The 21,286-nt window shown below is 43.9% G+C and overlaps 1 protein-coding gene across 1 annotated transcript in view; it reads left to right on the top strand.

The window, feature by feature from the left end:
• LOC144684585 (eosinophil peroxidase-like) overlaps window positions 1-16,881 on the top strand; it is a 48,612-nt gene extending 31,731 nt beyond the window's left edge. The window contains exons 11-14 of the mRNA XM_078548554.1: window positions 6,354-6,591; window positions 8,980-9,185; window positions 12,747-12,908; window positions 13,717-16,881. Coding sequence (XP_078404680.1) covers window positions 6,354-6,591; window positions 8,980-9,185; window positions 12,747-12,908; window positions 13,717-14,204 — 1,094 coding nt within the window. The 3' untranslated portion in view covers window positions 14,205-16,881. The remainder of the gene's footprint in view (window positions 1-6,353; window positions 6,592-8,979; window positions 9,186-12,746; window positions 12,909-13,716) is intronic.
• Window positions 16,882-21,286: the final 4,405 nt, after the last annotated feature.

Raw genomic sequence — 21,286 nt, 5'->3', positions numbered from 1 at the left:
AGTGGGAAGGCTTTTTTTCCTTCATTTTTCCATGGGATGTGGGTGCATGTCACTGGCAAGGCCAGCATTTGTTGCCCATCTCTAATCACCCTTGAGTGGCTTGCTAGGCTATTTCAGAGAGCAGTTAAGAGTCAACCACATTGTTATGGGTCTGGAGTCACACAGAGGCCAGTCCTGGTAGGGATGGCAGATTTCCCACCCAGCTGGGTTTTTACAATAGTCAACAATAGTTTCATGGTCACTAATACTGAGACTAGCTTTCAATTCCAGATTAATAATTGAATTTAAGTTCCACTAGCTGCCGTGATGGGATATGAACCAATGTCCCTGCAGCATGAACCTGGGCTACTGAATTGTTAGTCCAGTAACATTACCAGTATGCCGCCATTTGCCAGGCAATATTTACTGAGCGGTATTTACCTGGGAATATTTACCAGGCAGTATTCACCAGGCAGTATTCACCAGGCAGTGTTTACCAGGCAGTATTTAGCAGGGAGTATTTACCAGGCAATATTTACCAGGGATTGTTTACCAGGCAGTATTTACCAGGGAGTATTTACCAGGGAATATTTACTGGGAGTATTTACCGGGGAGTATTTACTACGGAGTATTCACCAGGCAATATTCACCAGGCAGTATTTACCAGGCAGTATTGACCAGGGATTATTTACCGGGGAGTATTTACCGGGGAGCATTTACCTGGGGAGTATTTCACAGAATCACAGTGCAGAAGAGACCCTTCGACCCATTGGGACTGCACTGACACGTGAGAAACACCTGACCTACCTACCTAATCCCATTTACCAGCACTTGGCCCATAGCCTTGAATGTTATGATGTGCCAAGTGCTCATCCAGGTACTTTTTAAAGGATGTGAGGCAACCTGCCTCCACCACCCTCCCAGGCAGTGCATTCCAGGCCATCATCACCCTTTGGGTAAAAAAGTTTTTCCTCACATCCCCCCTAAACCTCCTGCCCCTCACCTTGAACTTATGTCCCCTCGTGACTGACCCTTCAACTAAAAGAAACAGCTGCTCCCTATCCACCCTGTCCATGCCCCTCATAATCTTGTACACCTCGATCATGTCGCACCTCAGTCTTCTCTACTCCAGCGAAAACAACCCAAGTCTATCCAACCTCTCTTCATAACTTAAATGTTTCATCCCAGGCAACATCCTGCTGAATCTCCTCTGCACCCTCTCCAGTACAATCACATCCTTCCTATAATGTGGTGAACAGAACTGCACACAGTACTCCAGCTGTGGCCTCACCAAGGTTCTATACAGCTCCAACATGACCTCCCTACTTTTGTAATCTATGCCTCGATTGATAAAGGCAAGTGTCCCATATGCCTTTTTCACCACCCCACTAACATGCCCCTCCGCCTTCAGAGATCTATGCACACACAAGCCAAGGTCCCTTTGTTCCTCAGAACTTCCTAGTGTCACGCCATTCATTTAATACTTCCTTGTCAAATACTCCTTCCAACGTGTATCACTCCACACTTTTCAGGGTTAAATTCCAACTGCCACTTATCTGCCCATTTGACCATCCCGTCTATATCTTCCTGTAGCCCAAGACACTCAACCTCACTGTTAACCACCCGGCCAATCTTTGTGTCATCCGCAAACTTACTAATCCTACCCCCACATAGTCATCTATGTCGTTTATATAAATGATAAATAATAGGGGACCCAGCACAGATTCCTGTGGTACGCCACTGGACACTGGCTTCCACACTAAAGCACCCTTCTGTCATTATCCTCTGTCTCCTACAACTAAGCCAAATTTGAATCCACCTCATCAAATTACCCTGTATCCCATGTGCATTTGCCTTCTTTATAAGTCTCCCATGTGGGACCTTGTCAAAGGGTTTGCTGAAATCCATATAAACTACATTAACTGCACTACCCTCATCTATACACCTGGTCAACTCCTCAAAAAATTCAATCAAATTTGTTAGGCATGACCTCCCTCTGACAAAGCCATGCTGAATATCCCTGATCAAACCTTGCCTCACTAAGTGGAGATAGATTCTCTCTTTCAGAATTTTCTCCAATAGTTTCCCTACCACTGACGTGAGACTCACTGGCCTGTAGTTCCCTGGCTTCTCACTACAACCCTTCTTAAATAGCGGAACCACATTAGCTGTTCTCCAGTTCTCTGGCACTTCCCCTGTGGCCAGAGAGGAATTAAAAATTTGGGTCAGAGCCCCAGGGTATATTTACCGGGGAGTATTTGCCAGGGAATATTTACTGGGGTAAAAACAAAAAGCTAAAAGCTACTGCGGATGCTGGAAATCCAAAACAAAAACAGAATTACCTGGAAAAACTCAGCAGGTCTGGCAGCATCGGTGGAGAAGAGGAGTATTTGCTGGGGAGTATTTGCCGGGGAGTATTTACTTGGGAGTATTTACTGGGAAGTATTTACCAAGGAGTATTTGCCGGGCAGCATTTACCAGAGAGTATTTACCAGGGAGTATTTACCAATTAGTATTTGCTTTAAGATTTATGCATTTATGTAGTATTTTCATCACCTTAGGATGTCCCAGACTTCTTTACAGCTAATGAATTACTTTTGAAACGTAGTCACTGTTGGAATCTAGGAGTCATACCTAGCACAAAGGAAGATGGTTGTGGTTGTTGGAGGTCAATCATCTCAGTTCCAGGACATCACTGCAGGAATTCCTCAGGGTAGTGTCCTCAGTCCAACCACCTTCGGCTGCTTCATCAATGACCTTCCCTCCATCATAAGGTCAGAAGTGGAGATGTTCGCTGATGATTGCACAGTGTTCAGCACCATTCGTGACTCCTCAGATACTGAAGCAATCCATGTCCATATGCAGCAAGGCCTGGACAATGTTCAAGCTTGAGTTGATAAGTGGCAAGTAACATTTGTGCCACCCAAGTGCTGGACAAAGAACCATCTCCAATCAGAGAGAATCTGACCATCTCCTCTTGACATTCAATGGCATTATCATCATTATCAACATCCTGAGGGTTACAATTGACCAGAAACTGAACTGGACAAGCCAGATAAATACTGTGAATACAAGAGCAGGTCAGAGGCTGGAAATTCTGTGGCGAGAAACTCCCCAAAACATGTTCACCATCTACAAGGCACAAGTCAGGAATATGGTGGAATACTCTTCGCTTGCCTGGATGTATGTGGCTCCAACAACACTCATGAGATTCGACACTATCTAGGACAAAGCAGCCCACTTGGTTGGTACCCAATCCACCACCGTAAATATTCACTCCCTCCGCCACTGACACACAGTGGCAGCAGTGTGTAAAATCTACAAATACAATGCAGCAACTCGCCAAGGCTCCTTCAAAAGCACCTTCCAAACTGCAACCTCTACCACTTCAAAGGACAAGGGCAGCAGATGCATGGAAATGCCACCACCTGCAAGTTCCCCTCTAAGCTGAAGGAAGTCAGGGAGGAGATAGTAGATGCTCTGAGGATGATTTTCCAATCTTCACTAGATACAGGGGAGGTACCGGAGGACTGGAGAAATGCAAGCGTAGTTCCATTGTTTAAAAAGGGATCAAAGGAAATGCCAAACAATTATAGGCCAGTTAGTCTTACATCGGTGGTGAGCAAATTAGTAGAATCAATCCTGAGAGATAGGATTAACTGTCATGTGGAAAGGCATGGACTGTTCAGGGATGATCAGCATGGGTTTGTTAAAGGAAGGTCTTGCCTCAAAATTTGATTGAATTCTTTGAGGAAGTGACAAGAAGGGTTAATGGAGGTAGTGCAGTGGATGTTGTGTACATGGATTTTAGCAAGGCATTTGACAAGGTCCCACATGGCAAATTGGTCAGGAAAGTAAAAGCCCATGGGATTCAGGGTAAGGTAGCAAACTGGATAAAAGGTTGGCTTTGTAACAGGCAACAAAAGGTAATGGTCGATGGATGCCCTTGCGAATGGAAAGTTGTCTCAATTGGTGTTCCACAGGGCTTGGTGTTGGGACCCTTGCTGTTTGTGTTATATATTAATGATTTGGACGTGAATGTGGGGGGCACGATTGGGAAATTTGCAGATGACACAAAGGTTGGCCGAGTGGTGGATAGTGTAGAGGGTAGCCATAATCTCCAAGACGATATAGACGGGTTGTTGGAGTGGGCGGTGAAGTGGCAGATGGATTTTAACATAGAGAAGTGTGAGGTCATACATTTAGGAAGGTCAAACAGTTACAGGGATTACAAAATAAATGGGAATATACTAAGAGGGATAGATGAAGTGTGAGAGATCTTGGTGTACAAGTACACAGGTCCCTGAAGGCAGCAGTTCAAGTAGACAAGGTTGTAAAGAAAGCATATGGAATGCTCTCCTTTATTGGAAGAGGTATAGAATATAAAAGTAAGGATATAATGTTGGAATTGTATAAAACACTGGTGAGGCCACAACTGGAGTATTGTGTGCAGTTCTGGTCACCACATTACAGGAAGGACGTAATAGCTCTGGAGAGAGTGCACGGGAGGTTTACAAGAATGTTGCCAGGGTTAGAAAAGTGTAGCTATGAGGAGCGATTGGATAGGTTGGGGTTATTTTCCTTAGAACAAAGAAGGTTGAGAGGTGACTTGATTGAGGTGTACAAAATTATGAGGGGAATAGATAGAGTGGACAAGATAAAATTGTTTCCCTTGATGGAGAATTCTATAACCAGGAGACATAGATTCAAGATAAGTGGCGGAAGGTGTAGGGGGGACATGAGGAAGAACTTTTTTACGCAGAGGGTAGTGGGTGTCTGGAATTCGCTGCCCAGGTTGGTGGTAGAGGCAGAAACTCTAAACTCTTTTAAAAAGTACCTGGATCTGCACCTAAAGTGCTGTAAGCTGCAGGACTATGGGCCGGGTGCAGGAAGGTGGGATTAGAAAGGGCACCTGTGTGTCCTCGGGCTAGCATGGACAAGATGGGCCAAATGGCCTCCTTCTGTGCTGTAACTTTTCTAGGGTTCTATGGTTCTAAGCCACTCACCATCCTGACTTGGAAATATATCGCCGTTCCTTCACTGTCACTGGGTCAAAATCCTGGAACTCCCTTCCTAACAGCACTGTGGGTGTATCTGCACCACGTGGACTGCAGGGGCTCAAGAAGGTGGCTCATCACTACCTTCTCAAGGGCAACTAGGGATGGGAAACAAATGTTGGCCTAGTCAGCAATGTCCACATCCTGTGAAAAAAAGGTGACCATCAATTAGCACACAAAAAGGCCCAACAAACATGAATGAGATAAATGACCAAATAATTAGTTTTTATTGATGTTGGTTAAGGAATAAATATCGACCAGGGAGAACTTCAAAGCCACTCTTCAAGTAAATCCATGGATTCTTTAGATCTTCTTGAGAGGGTTTGGGTTTAATTTCTCATCCAAAGTGCAGAACCACCAACAATCCCTCAATAATGCACTGATGCTGTAGCCTACATTGTAGATTATATGCTTAAATCTCTACTGTGAAGCTTCACCCTACAGCCTTCTAATGAAGAGGTGAGGATGCATATTCCATTATTACCTCAGAGTAATTACTGCATATTAGATGATTACTGCAAAGTGTTGACTTGATGCATAGGAGAAGTACAGAATAATTAGTGTAAATTGTGCAATTACTAGTGAGTACTGATTAATGGTTCCTGCTTATCACATAATAGCTACAGAGTAAATTTTCCATATGGTATGATTACTGCAGAAAAATGGCTGTACTGTGATGATTGTGGAGTCATATTGCAGAAAAATAGCAGCACATTCTGTGATTACTGCAGATTAATTATTACATGTTTGATTACTGCAGGATATTCTGTAATCACTGTAGTGTCATTACTATAGGTTTTGTGATTACTTTGCTCCAGAGCATTTGCAACACATGTTCCAGACACTGCCCAACAAAGGAATCATCCTACAGTTGTGTAAAACTACAGTGATTAAAATGCTGATGTATTCTCTAAAGGGCTTCAAGGATTGGTTAATGAGTTGAGGTGGGGTAGTTTACAGTGTATGAAGTGACAAGTCTCATGTTCACACTCCCTCCACCAGCTGAGTCTTTAACCTCAGGTGGTGCCACCAGAGGGAAACACTAAGCAGAAAACATTCAATTCCCCCGCACACATCTCTCACTGGTTATGGTGAGAGAACAGAAGGGGAGAGACCCTCCAGAACATTCTACAAAGCTCTGCTTAGTTATCTTCAGAAAGGCATTGCCAGGGTCCTAGCAGCAGATTATCCAACAAACATTCAAACCTTAAGATTTCTGTGGCAATAAAACAAAGTTTATTGTTTATTTTCTCTCTTATAACTAACACACAGTAGTTGACATGTGTATTTTTACATTTTGCTCTCTGAATTTCGCAGGTTACAATGCTTGGCGGAAATTCTGTGGCCTTTCGCAACCCAAGACTTATTATCAGCTTGCTAGAGTCCTCAAAAATCCGACATTGGCAAGGAAACTCATTAACTTGTATAGAACACCAGACAACATCGATGTGTGGATGGGAGGAATCTCCGAACCCTTTGTGGAAGGTGGCAGGGTGGGCCCTTTGTTGTCCTGTTTAATAGGACAGCAATTCAAGAACCTGAGAAATGGAGACAGGTAATGCACAAGTTTATCTGCACAGAATCTGAAAGCTTTGACATTCATTGAGTTGTGGGTTTACACTTCACAATAAAGGGATTCGAGATCAGAGACCGAGAGCTGCCTGACACTGCAGTCTCCCAGCCTGGGTGATAAGGGATTCAGCCAGTCATTAGTTCTGTTGTATGGCACAACAAGTTGAGATTGTGATGATGGTTTTCCATCACTGCAGGAGTTCCTCAGGGTAGTGTCCTCGGCCCAACCATCTTCAGCTGCTTCATCACTGACCTCCCTTCCATCATAAGATCAGAAGTGGGGATGTTCGCTGATGACTGCACAATGTTCAGCACCATTCGCGATTCCTCAGATACTGAAGCAGTCTATGTCCAAATGCAGCAAGACCTGGACAACATCCAGGTTTAGGCTGACAGGTGGCAAGTAACACTCATTCCACACAAGTGCCAGGCAATGACCACCTCCAACAAAAGTGAATCTAACCATCGCCCCTTGTCATTCATTGGCATTACCATCACTGAATCCCCACTATCAACACCTGGGGGTTACCACTGACCAAAATTTGAACTGGACTAGCCATATAAATTCTGTGGCTACAAGTGCAGGTTAGAGGCCAGGAATCCTGCAGCGAGTAACTCATCTCCTGACTCCCTAAAACCAGTCCACTATCTACAATGCACAAGTCAGGAGTGTGATGGAATACTCTCCACTTGCCAGGATGAGTGCAGCTCCAACAACACTCAAGAAGCTGGACACCATCTGGAACAAAGCAGCCCACTTGATTGGTACCCCATCCACAAACATTCACTCCCTTCACCACTGACGCTCTGTGGCAGCAGTGTGCACCATCTACAAGATGCACAGCAGGAACTCACCGAGGTTCCTTCAAAGGCACTTTTCAAACCCACGACCTCTATCATCTAGAAGGACAAGGGCAGCAGACATATGGGAACACCACCACCTGGAAGTTCCCCTCCAAGCCACTCACCATCCTGATTTGGAAATATTTCGCTGTTCCTTCACTGTCACTGGGTCAAAGTCCTGGAACTCCCTTCCTAACAGTACTGTGGGTGTACCTACACCACATGGACTGCAGCAGTTCAATAAGGCAACTCACCACCACCTTCTCAAGGACAATTAAGGATAGGCAATAAATGTTGGCTTAGCCAGCAATGCCCACATTCCATGAAAGAGTAAAAAATAAGAAAGATTAGATCACTGGCCTTTTCCTCTCCATAAATGTGGCATGTGTCACTCAATTAGAGACCCAACAGGCCATGAGGACCCCAACTAGTTTAATCACTCAATCTCCTGAGGAAGCTGGAAGGTGAAGTGGAAACAACCTCACGGTAAATGGCTGGGCAAGAGTTCATTGGAAAAGTAAAACAAATCCAAAGAGAGTGAGATACACTCATTGCAAGAGGTCAGTAGCAGCCCTAAAGTCCCAGTGCTGCAGTTACTGCTCCAATCCCACCCACCCTCAATTTTCCAGGGAGCTTCTCGAGCAGTCCAGGCGCCCACCTGATTTAGGAGGGAGCCTCAGTACTGGGTACAAACCAGAGCCCTAAGATGCACATAGGACTCTGTTGCAGAGGGGCACCTTCCTCTCCCTTTCCCTCCCCAACAGCACTGTGGGCGTACCTACACCATGGACTGCAGCAGTTCAATAAGGTGGCTCACCACCACCCTCTCAAGGGCAATTAAGGATGTGCAACAAATGCTGGTCTTGCCGGTGACACTCGCATCCCATAAAAATGCACCTGGCCTGGGTGTGCACCTGCCAATGGCATGGTAATGAGGCCAGGCACATGGTATGGGTCAGTCTTCCTGCCGGCGGGAATGGCTAAGCATTCTGTCTGCTGGCCAATCCTTCTAAGCCCAGAGTTAATATTGTCCATATCGTCGTAAAGGCTTTGATTTAAAAATATGGTTTAAGGAGCCACCTGGGGATCAAAGAAATAAGTACACAACAGGGTGTTAGCTTGTTTGAAATTAATATCTAACTACAGGTATCAACTTACAAATGTGATGAACTGCTCCCCTACACATTTCTTCCTGAAAGCACTCAGCGGGTTAAGCAACATTTGTGGAGGATCTGATCAGATCTGGTCTTTGATCAGAAGAGGAAAATCTCACAAATGAACAGCTTATAAAAACAAGAAGAAACAGGGTAGAGAGAAAATTCAAAATGGGCTGTGAAATGAGCAGCTGCTTCACTATTGCTTGTGACACACTACTGCCTGATGTCGGGGTCAGTAAATGGCTTCCCCCTCCCAGCCTTCTCTGTTGTCCAGCTCCTATACTCAGGAACGCAGATGGACTATTTGCAGTCAACAGGTCTGATCTGTACTTTTCAGGGACTTAACCATGACGTTTCCCTTTGTTTTTCAGATACTGGTGGGAAAATAAAGGAGTTTTTACTCCTGGCCAACATCAGGCTCTTACTCAAATCTCCATGTCCAGGATAATCTGTGATAACACCAGAATTCAATTTCTTCCTCGGGATTCCTTTACATTCAAAACATTCCCACGAGGATATGTAAACTGCAGACAGATACCACAGGTAGACCTGAGTGCCTGGAAGGAGGATGTGCAAGGTATGTTGTTACAGGATTGGGCCCAGCCTTCAGAAAGCTGACATTACAGTTCATGTATATTTGAACATAAAACTAACCAAGTCCGCTGGTGTAAGAAAAAAGTAAGGAGAAACTGAGAGCTGGAACTCTGAACTCCATTAACAACTTTTTCTATTTGCTCAAGTGATTCAGGGATCACAAAATTGAGGGGTCAATGGAGTTAAGGGCAATATCTTCAGAATCAGGAAATTTAGACTTATTAATATAGATCAGTTCACCTATCCACCTCTTTGTTCTATCATTCAAACCCACTGAGTCATTGTCTCACCTTATACCTTCATCATCTCATTCAATCACTCAATCCCTTCTCTCCCCAGAAGCATTTAATTCTCTTGAACCCATTCATGTCACCTACATTTTCCTGAAAATTTATAGCACAACTCTCTTAGCCTATTTGCTCTCCATCTTTAGTTTCTCCCCTTGTAACCTCAAGGCACGGAATATTCTTTACTCTGCCATTACCATCAAGCCATCAAGGACTCAACCCTGGTTAAAGGGTGCAGGAGAACATGTCAGGTGCAGCAACAGGCATATCTAAAAATGAGATGACAACCTGGTGAAGCTACAACACAGGACTGTTGGTTAAACAGCAAAAGCAGTATGTGATAGACAAAGCTAAGCAATTCCATAACCAATGGCTCAGATCAAAGCTCTGCAGTCCTGCTACAGCCAGTCATGAGTTGTGGTGGAAAATTAAACAACTAACAGGAGAAGGAGACTCCACAAATATCCCCATCTCTATTTCAAAAGTCAAAGCATTGACGACCATCTTCAGGCAGAAGTGCCGAGTGGATGATTCACCTCGGCCTCCTCCTGAGGTCCCCAAAATCACAGACGCCAGTCTTTAGCCAATTCAATTCACTCCATGCAATATCAAGAAAAGGCTGAAGGCACTGGATAATGCAAAGACTATGAGCCCTGGGAACGTTCTGGTGATAGTACTGAAGATTTGTGATCCAGAACCAGCCCCTAACCAAGCTATTCCAGTACAGCTGCAACATTGGCATTTACCGGGCAATGTGGAAAATTACCCTGGTATGCCTTGTCCAGGAAAAGCAGGAAAAATTCAATCAGGTCAATTACCACCCCATCAGTTGACTCTCGATCATCAGCAAAGTGATGGAAGGTGTTGTTCACAGTGCTATGAAGCGGTATTTACTCAGCAATAAGATGCTCATTGATGCTCAGTTTGAATTTGCCCTGGGCCACTCAAATCCAGACCTCATTACAGCCTTTGGCGAATGTGGACAGAAGAGCTGAACTCATGAGGTGAGGTGAGAGTGATTGCCTTGACATCAAGGTAGCATTTGACCGTGTGTGGCATCAAGGAGCCCTAGCAATATTTGAAGTCAATGGGAATCAGTGGAAAAATTGTCCACTGGCTGGAGTCATACCTAGCACAAAGGAAGATGGTTGTGGTTGTTGGAGGTCAATCATCTCAGTTCCAGGCATCCCTGCAGGGGTTCCTCAGGGTAGTGCCCAGGCCTGACCAACTTCAACTGCTTCATCAATGACCTTCCTTCCATCATAAGGTCAATATTGGGGATGTTTGCTAATGATTGCAAAATGTTCAGCACCATTTGTGATTCCTCAGATACTGAAGCAGTCCATGTCCAAATGCAACAAGACTTGAATAATATTCAGGCTTGGGCTGATAAATTACAACTAACATTTCCACCACACAAGTGCCAGGCGAAGATGATCTCCAACAAGAGAGAATCTAACCATCTCCTCTTTATATTCAATGGCATTACCATCGCTGAATCCCCCACTATCAACATCCTAAGGGTTACCATTGACCAGAAACTGAACTGGACTAGCCATATAGATACTATGGCTACAAGAGCAGGCCAGAGGCTGGGAATCCTGCAGTGAGTAACTCACCTCCTGACGCCCCAAAACATGTCCAACATCCCCAGTCAGTAATGTGGTTGAATACTCTCGATTTGCTTGGATAAGTGCAGCTCCAACAAAACTTAAGAAGCCTGACACCATCCAGGACAAAGCAGTTGGCTTGAATGACACCCATCAACCATGTTAAACATTCACTCCCTCCACCATTGACCCACTGATTCGCACTGGCAGCAGTGTGTACCATCTACACGATGCACTGCAGGAACTCACCAAGGCTCTTTCGACAGCACATTCCAAATTCATGATTAGGGCAGCAGACCCATGGGAGAACCATCACCCGCAAGTTCCCTCCAAAGTACACGACATCCTGACTTAGAGGAATATCACTGTTCCTTCATTGTCGCTGGGTCAAAATCCTGGAACTTCTTTCCAAACAGCACTGCAAGTGTACCTGCACCACATGGACTGCAGTGGTTCAAAATGACGGCTCAGGGACAATTAGGAATGAGCAACAAATGCTGGTTTTTCCAGTAGCAAGTTCATCCCATTAAAGATTTTTTTTTACAATCATCCCTTCAGTCACTCTCAATGTCTTATCTGAAAGACATTTTTGAAAGTGTAGCACATCCTCAGTACAACATTGAAATATTATAGTCTTATAGTAATTGTAGCTTTAAGGAATGTAGTGACTGTAGCTTTAAGACTTATTGCATTGTATAATATTACATGACAGTGTGAACGAATCAACTCTAAGCACGGGAAGCCTTAGAGGGGGAGTTCTTCTTCTAGTTGTGGAGCTTGATGGAAGCATGTAACTGCTGCTGCAGCCTGTAAATAAAGTTCAATGTTTCTAATAAGAAACTTGTCTGGAAAATCAAGTCCATAACAAGTCTAGATTTTTGTATTCAAGTCTCTGCAGTGGGACTTGAGCCACAATCTTCTAACATGGAGAAGAGTGCTACCAGCTGAACCACAATTAACACGACTTTGGTAGTCTTCAGGATTAAATGGTAATATTTACAAATCTCTCTCTGAATAGATGGTGTTTAATAGCTTACCTCCACACAGATGGTAGTTTTTACCAACCTCTCTAGGTTTAGATAAAATACTGATCAGTACTTTCTTTGTGAGAATGCATATCTTACCATTACGTAGAAATAGATGATTGTTATAGAGAAGGATGCTCCTATTCAGTTGTGACTGTGTAATAATGTCTAGAATGTAACTGGTCAGCATTGATAGCATTGATATTATACAAGTAGATTGCTATGCTGGTGATCTGTTTTGTTACTTCCTTGGGTCAAGAAAAAATGCCACTCAGTTCTCCCCCGTGTTTGTCCCTCAGGGGATTAAACGCAGTTATGTGCTTGCTCCATATCAGAACAAACCATTTTCTCTGAAGTGATTGACTGGGTGGACTTTTCTTATTTCACATTTACTTATGTTCTTAAATGTGGCAAATACTCAGTGGAATTGAAGCTGTCTCCATTTCCCACATCATCCATACCACACTGATTCACTTTGCATCTATTTCTTTTCTGTCCTCTTCGCTAATTTGCTTGTTTTATTTTCTAGTGGTCGGAACATTGGATGTGCGCAACAATTCAATATTCTCAGTAGCTCTAGGCTTCCTTTCTCCTAATTAGCACTGGTTTGTTCCTTTTACAGTGACCCCCTGTGGCTCCGTCCCTGTTGTGGACCATAGCCATTTCTCGATCTGCAAATCCTCAGTCAGGTACACCTGTGAGTCCGGATTCAAGCTGGTGGGAGGGGATACGCTAACCTGTCTGAGTAACGGACAGTGGGACATCGCACCACCTGGCTGTAAAGGTAAGAGCCGAAAAGCAGTGCCTCGGAATAGTGAGTGCCCTTGGCTGGCATCGGGTGAGAAGGGCTGAATATAAACACAACAATAGTAATTTTGACCTCAGTCATCTGAGAGCAGGTTACCTGACAATTCCTCCCCCGTTGACTCTCATTGCTCTTCTTTTTCTGTAAATGTTAGACTTAATTCCAGATGATGGAGGCAGCCTTGTGAAATGAATCTTAGATCTTATGATGTGCAGATAAACATGGGCCTGAATTTTTCGGTCATCGGGCGTGCGCGATCGGCAGGCCCCGGGGAGCAGACAGGAAACGGCCAATTAACGGCCGAAGCGCGTGCTGAAGATCTCAGCGCTTCCCAGGGTGGGGGCGGGAAGAGGGCAGACACTGACGTAACCGTGGGTGCGGGTGACCGCTTCGAGAGAGCTCCCTGAAGGCAGACAGCTACCCCAGGCAGCTGCAGACCTCCACAGACTAAAGAACATGACAACTCTTTTTTATTTTATTTCCCCCCCCCCCCCCGTGGAGATTTCATCCCATCCTGGATCGAGGTTTGAGCAAAAATGGAAATGCCGCCTGTGAGAATGGCCCATCCGCCAACCGTAAATGTGGATGGGCCAGGTAAAATTGCATCGTTAATGGAGTTAACTGCCGCGCGCGCCCGCTGAGCGAAATATCGCGCAAGTGCGGGATGACATCAGGATTCTTGCCTGACGTCATATCACGCTATTTCACATCCGTTTGGGTCAGGCGCACACCAGCCTGCAGGACATAAAATTCTGACCATGATGATCTACGCTTGCAATTCTTTCAGAGCCCCAGCCTATTGGATACCAAAATCACACTCCACCATCAAGACCTGAAGGAGCTATTGAACCAGGAAGATATGAAGAGCACTATACCCGACCTACGCTAATATCTCAAAATGATCTGAAAATGTCAGCCTTCTCTATACAACTTAAAGTAACAAATCTGAAACGAAATAAACCAATTCCATGTGCAAAGGAGATCTACAATGGGCAGGAAGATTATAAATGTCAGACAGGAGTATTCACTTGTAAGATACCTGGGGTATATACATTTTCATATCACTGTGCAGGAAGCAGTACTTTAACTGTGTGCCTTATAAAAAATGGTACTACGGTGATCACCTCCGATGTGTATGACAGATATGGCAGAGGTGTTTTCTCAGGAAGCACTATCCTTCAGCTAAATTCTGGTGATCGAGTTTGGCTAGAGGTTCGGAGAGGTACCTTAAACACTTTCAGTTATTTTCTGGGCCACTTACTCTTTACAGTTTAATCATTTTCCTTTTTCTACACGGAAATAAAGATCTTTACCAGTAAATCTGCCCCTGGGTTAAAACCTGACCTGGGAAATCAGGAGCCATTTCTGGAATCTTGACATCACAAAAGCTCCTCTTTGTGGTCATAGCTGATATGTAGAACAAACCCACTCAGTGCAGAGGTCTGATCTCGTGATCTTTCTCAGTTTCTAACTCCTCTCCACAAACATTACACTAGGGGCATGTGGGGTGATTCATCCAAAGAGCTTTTTCTAAATTGCCACTAGATTTGTGTCTTAAATTTTCACAATTTTCATTTCTAACTGAGATACACTTTCGGACATGAATTTGGAACAATTGCTACACCACACAGCAAACATCATTGCCCAATTCAATCTCTGAGCATTTTGTATTCTGATTTGTTTTATCTCCCTCCATTATCTGACCCCATTGAATGAATGTTAAAGGAGTAATCCACAATCGTGCCTCAGGCAAGTCACTTACCAGCTTTCTCCAACTCAAATTAAACAAAACTTTACAGATTAAGCAAAAGGGCCCCCAATAGCTGGTCCCATTAAAACACTAACTTGCCCATTGAAGCCCATCTTTTTAATATAGTAACTATTCCACCATTGCCCATCACTTTAATATTTTATAAAAGTAAAAAACTGTGGATGCTGGAAATCTAAAACAAAAACAAAAATACCTGGAAAAACTCAGCAGGTCTGGCAGCATCTGCGGAGAGGAGCACAGTTAACGTTTCGAATCCAAATGACCCTTCAACAGAACTAAGTAAAAATAGAAGAGAGGTGAAATATAAGCTGGTTTAAGGGCGGGGGGGTGGTAATATTTTAATATTTTAGCTTTTCCATTGAAACCCACCCCACTAACACTGTCATTCTCCCATTATACTGCCAAGCAGCATATTGAATGTTCCCAATTTAGTCCTGTTACACTGTCTGGGAAATGGTTCCAAACAATATATTTTAGTGAAGAAATTATTTCTAATGTTTCTGAAAATGATTTCTCAATAGCTAAATGCACTGCTTTTCCTATCTGAAATTGATCAACAACATCTGATTTATCTTATCTAGAAGATTTAAAATGTGATATTTCTCAGTGAGACTTATCCACAATCAGTCTCTCTTTAGTGTTCTTTCTGATCTTTTCTCGCAACTCATCCACTTTTCACATGCTCTGATTGCCTGATTTTTTACTTGTCTCAGGAGGTGGGAGGCAGAGAGAGTTGGCATGAGGATGAAATCATACAAGGATTAAGGAGAGTACACATAAGCCTGAGGGCCTTCTCGCATCCTCAATATATAAACACTGGGATCAATTATTTGTGTCTCTCTTTGTGACAGTTAAATCTCATTTACCAATTGTATCCCAACTGATTCACCAATTCTCTTTAAATTTTTGGCACATTCTCTCTTTCTCAACTGCTCTCTCCCTCCTTTAATCTTGACCCAATAGCTCTCACCTGGTCCAAGCCATAGACCTTTGACAAATTGATACAAATCTGTTTAATCTCTTCAAATCTGGTTACTTGACGATGAGTAAATGTGACGTAATGGTCTTGAGAGTGCAATTCTACAGACAAGTTAACGGGGCAGTAAGCTTTTCATATATATATAAAAACAAATGACTTACATCCACGCTGTACAGGAATTGTTGCATTCCTGTTGAATACTGTCAATTACAAACTGCACTCTGATCATCAGTTTCAAAAATAGAATATATTTCATTGATCCGTAGCAGATAATGATAACCATCGTACAGCCTTCAGAATATCTGAACTGTGATCATGTGCAGAGACTTGTATGAGATTGAATACCTAATATTCATTTAAGGACACAGAGATTGGTCATTGTAACTGCTATAATCAGACTCTACGTAAACACTGGCATCCAGCTTCAATCATACGCTGTCAGTAACCAAACATTGAGAGCAGAGAATAAATCTAATGGGTTTATACCCCAGATGCTGTTTAACATTAGAAAGATAAAGACTCTCATTTGAGTTCATTACCCTCATGGATCTTTTCACCTGATCTTATTTATTATTGTCCATTTTATGTCTGTTCTGCTGTGACCTGTTATCGAACCAGCTTCACAGCAGATGCTTTGTCAGGTGTTGGTTGACTCCCTGTGACAGCTTTTGGTTGAAAACTATCCTCATGCCCACCTAAAGACTATATTTATTGGAAATACAAAGGCGAGATTTACAATGTGATAAATAACCAATCATCAGATTAACAATGAGTTTATAATGCAGACCAATGGCTGCAGCTACAGCCCCCTCACTCTCTAGGTCCCCACTGACAGTTCCTCCCCCTCACACTGTGTGAACCATTGGCTGTAGATTGTTATTGGTTTCTTAGAGGCAGATCCTTCACTAACTCTGATGGTTGATCCTTTTTCTCCATATGCACGTGATTTGTATCACTTGTTCGTACACTAATGATTGGGCCCATTTATTAATTTGGGTATAAATCTGCATGGGTTAGAAAATGAGTCTCATTCATATTCTGAATGATTGTAATGAATCAGGTTGGAATACAGTGGCTAGTCATCAGTCTAAGGCAGCTTGGTAGAATTGTCCTTTCAAAATGTTTATTTCTGTGAAAGCTCAATTGTATGAAAATTAAAACCTTGATTATATAAAATATACAATAAAGTCACATGAACACTGGTTGCTCACCTCAGTGTCATTCATTTTTGTGGCTTTTTTCTTCTCTTTAGAGATCATAATTTGTAATAAGTTAGCCCAGTGAGAGCTATGCTGATATAGAAAGTTCAGATGAGAAATGAAAAAGAAAGGAGGAGAAGCAAAGAGACAGTGTGAAAAGAGGCTACCAGGCAATATACAAGGAAATCCATAAGTCTTTTTCTTTTATTTGATCAGGAGATATGGGCTTTGCTTGTTGGGCCAGCACTTATTGCCCATGCCTATTTGGCCTTGAGAAGATGGTGGTGAGCTGCCTTCTTGACCCGCTGCAGTCCATGTGCTATAGTTACACCCAAGGTGCTGGTAAGAAGGGATTTCCAGGATTTTGACCCAACGACAATGAAGGAACAGCGATATATTTCGAAGTCAGGGTGTTGAGTGACTTGGAGGGGACATTCATGTGGTAGTATTTCCATGTATCTGCTGGCCTTGTCCTTCTAGATGGTAGCAGTTGTGGGTTTGGAAGGTGCTCTCTGAGGAGCCTTGATGAGTTTCGGCAGTGCATCTTGTAGATGGTACACACTGCTGCTACTGTGCTGTGGTGGTGGAGGGAGGCAAAGTTTGTGGATGGGGTGCCAAACAAGCGAGCTACTTTGTCTTGAATGGTGTCAAGATTCTTGAGTGTTTTGGAGCTGCACTCCTCCAGGCAAGGGAAGAGCATTCCATCACACTCATGACTTGTGCCTTGTAGATGGTTGACAGGCTTTGGGGAGTCAGGAGGTGAGTTACTCACCACAGGATTCCTAGTCTCTGACCTGCTCTTGTAGCCACATTATTTATATGGCTAGTCCAGTTCAGTTTCTGGTCTACCGCAACCCCCAGAATGTTGATAGTGAGGGACTCAGTGATGGTAATGCCATTGAATGTCAAAGGGTGATGATTAGATTGTCTTTTGTTGGAGGTGGTCATTGCCTGGCACTTGTGTGGCACAAATCTTACTTGACACTTGTCAGCCCAAGCTGGATATTGTCCAGGTCTTGCTGCATTTGGACATGGACTTCTTCAGTATCTGAGGAGTTGCGAATATGCTGAATATTGTGCAATCATCAGCGAACTTCCCCACCTCTGATCTTATGATGGAAGGAAGGTCATTGATGAAGCAGCTGAAGATGGTTGGGCCGAGGACACTACCCTGAGGAATTCCTGCAGTGATTTCCTGGAGCTGAGATGACTGACCTCCAACAACCACAACCATCTTCCTTTGTGCTAGGTATGATTCCAACCAGTGGAGAGTTTTCCCTTTGATTGCCATTGGCTCTAGTTTTTCTCGGGCTGCTTGTTGCAACATTCGGTCAAATGTTCCCATGATGTCAAGGGCAGCCACTTTCACCTCATCTCGGGAGTTCAGCTCTTTTATCCATGTTTGAACCAAGCTGTAATGAGGTCAGGAGCTGAGTGGCCCTGGCGGAACCCAAACTGAGCATCAGTGAGCAGGATATTGCTAAGCAAGTGCCGCTTGATAGCACTGTTGATGACCCCTTCCATTACTTTACTGATGATCGAGAGTATGCTGATGGGGCAGTAACTGGCCGGGTTGGATTTGTCCTGCTTTTTGTGTACAGGACATACCGGGGTGAATTTCCACATAGCCGGGTAGATGCCAGTGTTATAGCTGTATTGGAACAGCTTGGCTAGGGTCACGGCAAGTTCTGGAGCACAATTATTCAGTACTATTGCCGGAATATTGTCAGGGCCCTTAGCTTTTGCAGTATCCAGTGCCTTCAGCTGGTTCTTGATGTCACATGGAGTGAATCGAATTGGCTGAAGACTAGCATCTGTGAAGCTGGGGACCTCCGGAGGAGGCCAAGATGGATCATCCACTCGGCACTTCTGGCTGAAGATTGTAGCAAGTGCTTCAGCCTTCTCTTTTTGTACTAATGTGCTGGGCTCCTCCATCATTGAGGATGGTGATATTTGCGGAGCCTCCTCCTCTAGTGAGTTGTTTAATTGTCCACCGGCATTCATGACCGGATGTGGCAGTACTGTAGAGCTTAGATCTGATCCGTTGGCTGTGGAATCGCTTAACTCTGCCTATGACGTGCTGCTTATGCTGTTTGGCACACAAGTTGTCCGGTGTTATTGCTTCACTAGGTTGACACCTCATTTTTAGGTATGCCTGGTGCTGCTCCTGGCACGCCCTCCTACATTCTTCATTGAACCATTGTTGATCCCCTAGCTTGGTGGTAATGGTAGGGTGGAGGATATGCCGGGCCATGAGGTTACAGATTGTGTTCAAGTACAATTCTGCTGCTATTGATGGCCCACAACACTTCATGTTTGCCCAGTCTTGAATTGCTAGATCTGTTCGAAATCTATCCCATTTGGCAAGGTGGTAGTGCCACACAACACACTGGAGGGTATCTTCAATGTGAAGACGGACTTCATCCCCACAAGGACTGTGCGGTGGTCCCTCCTCCCGATGCTGTCATAGACAGATGCATCTGCGGCTGGTAAGTTGGTGAGAATGAGGTCAAGTGTGTTTTTCCCTCTTGTTGGTTCCCTCACCACCTGCTGCAGATCCAGTCTAGCAGCTATGTCCATTTGGAGTTCAATGAGTAGTGGTGCTATTGAGCCACTCTTGGTGATGGGCATTGAAGTCCACCACCCAGTATACATTCTGTACCCTTGTCACCCTCAGTGCTTCCCCCAAGTGATGTTCGACATGGAGGAATACTGATTCATCAGCTGAGAAAGGGCGGTACATGGTAATCAACAGGAGGTTTCCTTGCCCACGTTTGACCTGATGCCACGAGACTTCATGGGGTATGGAGTCGATGTTGAAGACTCCAAGGGTAACTCCCTCCTAACTGTATACCAGTGTGCTGCCACCTCTGCTGGGTCTGTCCTCCCAATGGGACATACCCAGGGATGGTGATGATGGTGTCTGGGACGTGATCTGTAAGATATGCTTTCGTGAGTATGACTATGTCAGGTTGTTGCTTGACTAGTCTGTGGGACAGCTCTCCCAATTTTGGCACAAGCCCCCATATGAATATAGAGAAGGAGGAACTTAGAACATCACTAGAGAAAAAGTACTGAGCAAACTATTGGGATTAAAGGGTGACAAGTCCCAGGACCTGATGGCCTACATCCCAGGGTCTTAAAGGAAGTGGCAGCAGAGATAGTGCATCGGCTATAATATTCCAAAATTCCCTGGATTCTGGAAAAGTTCCAGTGGATTGGAAAATTGCTAATATATCGCCCTTATTCAAAAAGGGGAGGGAGGCAGAAAGTAGGAAACTATAGACCAGTTAGTTTATTGTCTGTCATTGGGAAATTGTTGGAATCCATTATTAAGGAAGTAGTAATGGGGCATTTGGAAAGTCAAAATGCAATCCATCAGAGTCAGCATGGTTTTATGAAGAGTAAATCGTGTTTGGCTATTTGCTAGAGTTCTTTGAAGATGGGACAAGCAAAGTAGATAATGGGGATCCTGTAGATGCAGTATATCTGGACTTCCAGAAGGCCTTTAATAAGGTGCCGCACAAAAGATTAACACACAAGATAAGATCACACGGAGTTAGGGGTAATATATTAGCTTGGATAGAGGATTGGCTAACCAACAGAAAGCAGAGAGTTGGGATAAATGGGTCTTTTTCTGGATGGTAAGCTGTAACTAGTGGGGTGCTACAGGGTTCGGTCCTTGGGCCTCAATTATTTACAATCTATATTAATGACTTGGATTCAGGGATAGAAGGTACTATAGCTAAATTTGCAGATGACATCAAAATAGGTGGGAAAGTAAGTTGCAATGAAGAAATAAGGAATTTATAAATGGACATGGACAGGTTAGGTGAATAGGCCAAAATTTGGCAGATGGAGTTTAATGTGGATAAGTGTGAGGTTATCCATTCTGGTCGGAAGAATAAAAAGGTGACTTATTATTTAAATGGAGAGAAACTTCAGAATGCTTCAGTGCAGAGGGATCTGGGTGTCCTCGTGCATGAAGCGCTGAAAGCTAGTATGCAGGTACAGCAGGTAATAAGGAAGGCAAATGGAATTTTGGCATTTATTGCTAAAGGAATAGGGTATAAAAATAAGAAAGTGTTGTTGCCACTGTATAAGGCATTGGTGAGACCGCACCTGGAGTACTGTGCACAGTTTTGGTCCCCTTACTTGAGGAAGGATGTAGTTGCACTGGAGGCGGTTCAGAGGAGGTTCACTAGATTGATTCCAGAGATGCAGGGCTTCTTATGAGGAGAGATTTAGCAGTTTAGGCCTATACTCGCTAGAGTTTAGAAGAATGAGAGGAGTTAATTGAGGTATATAAGTTGCTAAAGGGGATCGACATAGTAGACGTGGAGCAGATGTTTCCCCTTCTGGGGCATTCTAGAATGAGAGGCCATTGTTTTAGGCTAAGGGGTGGTAG

The sequence above is a fragment of the Cetorhinus maximus genome, chromosome 9 (genome assembly GCF_964194155.1).
Source record: "Cetorhinus maximus chromosome 9, sCetMax3.hap1.1, whole genome shotgun sequence".
NCBI lineage: Eukaryota > Metazoa > Chordata > Chondrichthyes > Lamniformes > Cetorhinidae > Cetorhinus > Cetorhinus maximus.
This window is presented reverse-complemented; position numbering and strand designations above follow the sequence as displayed.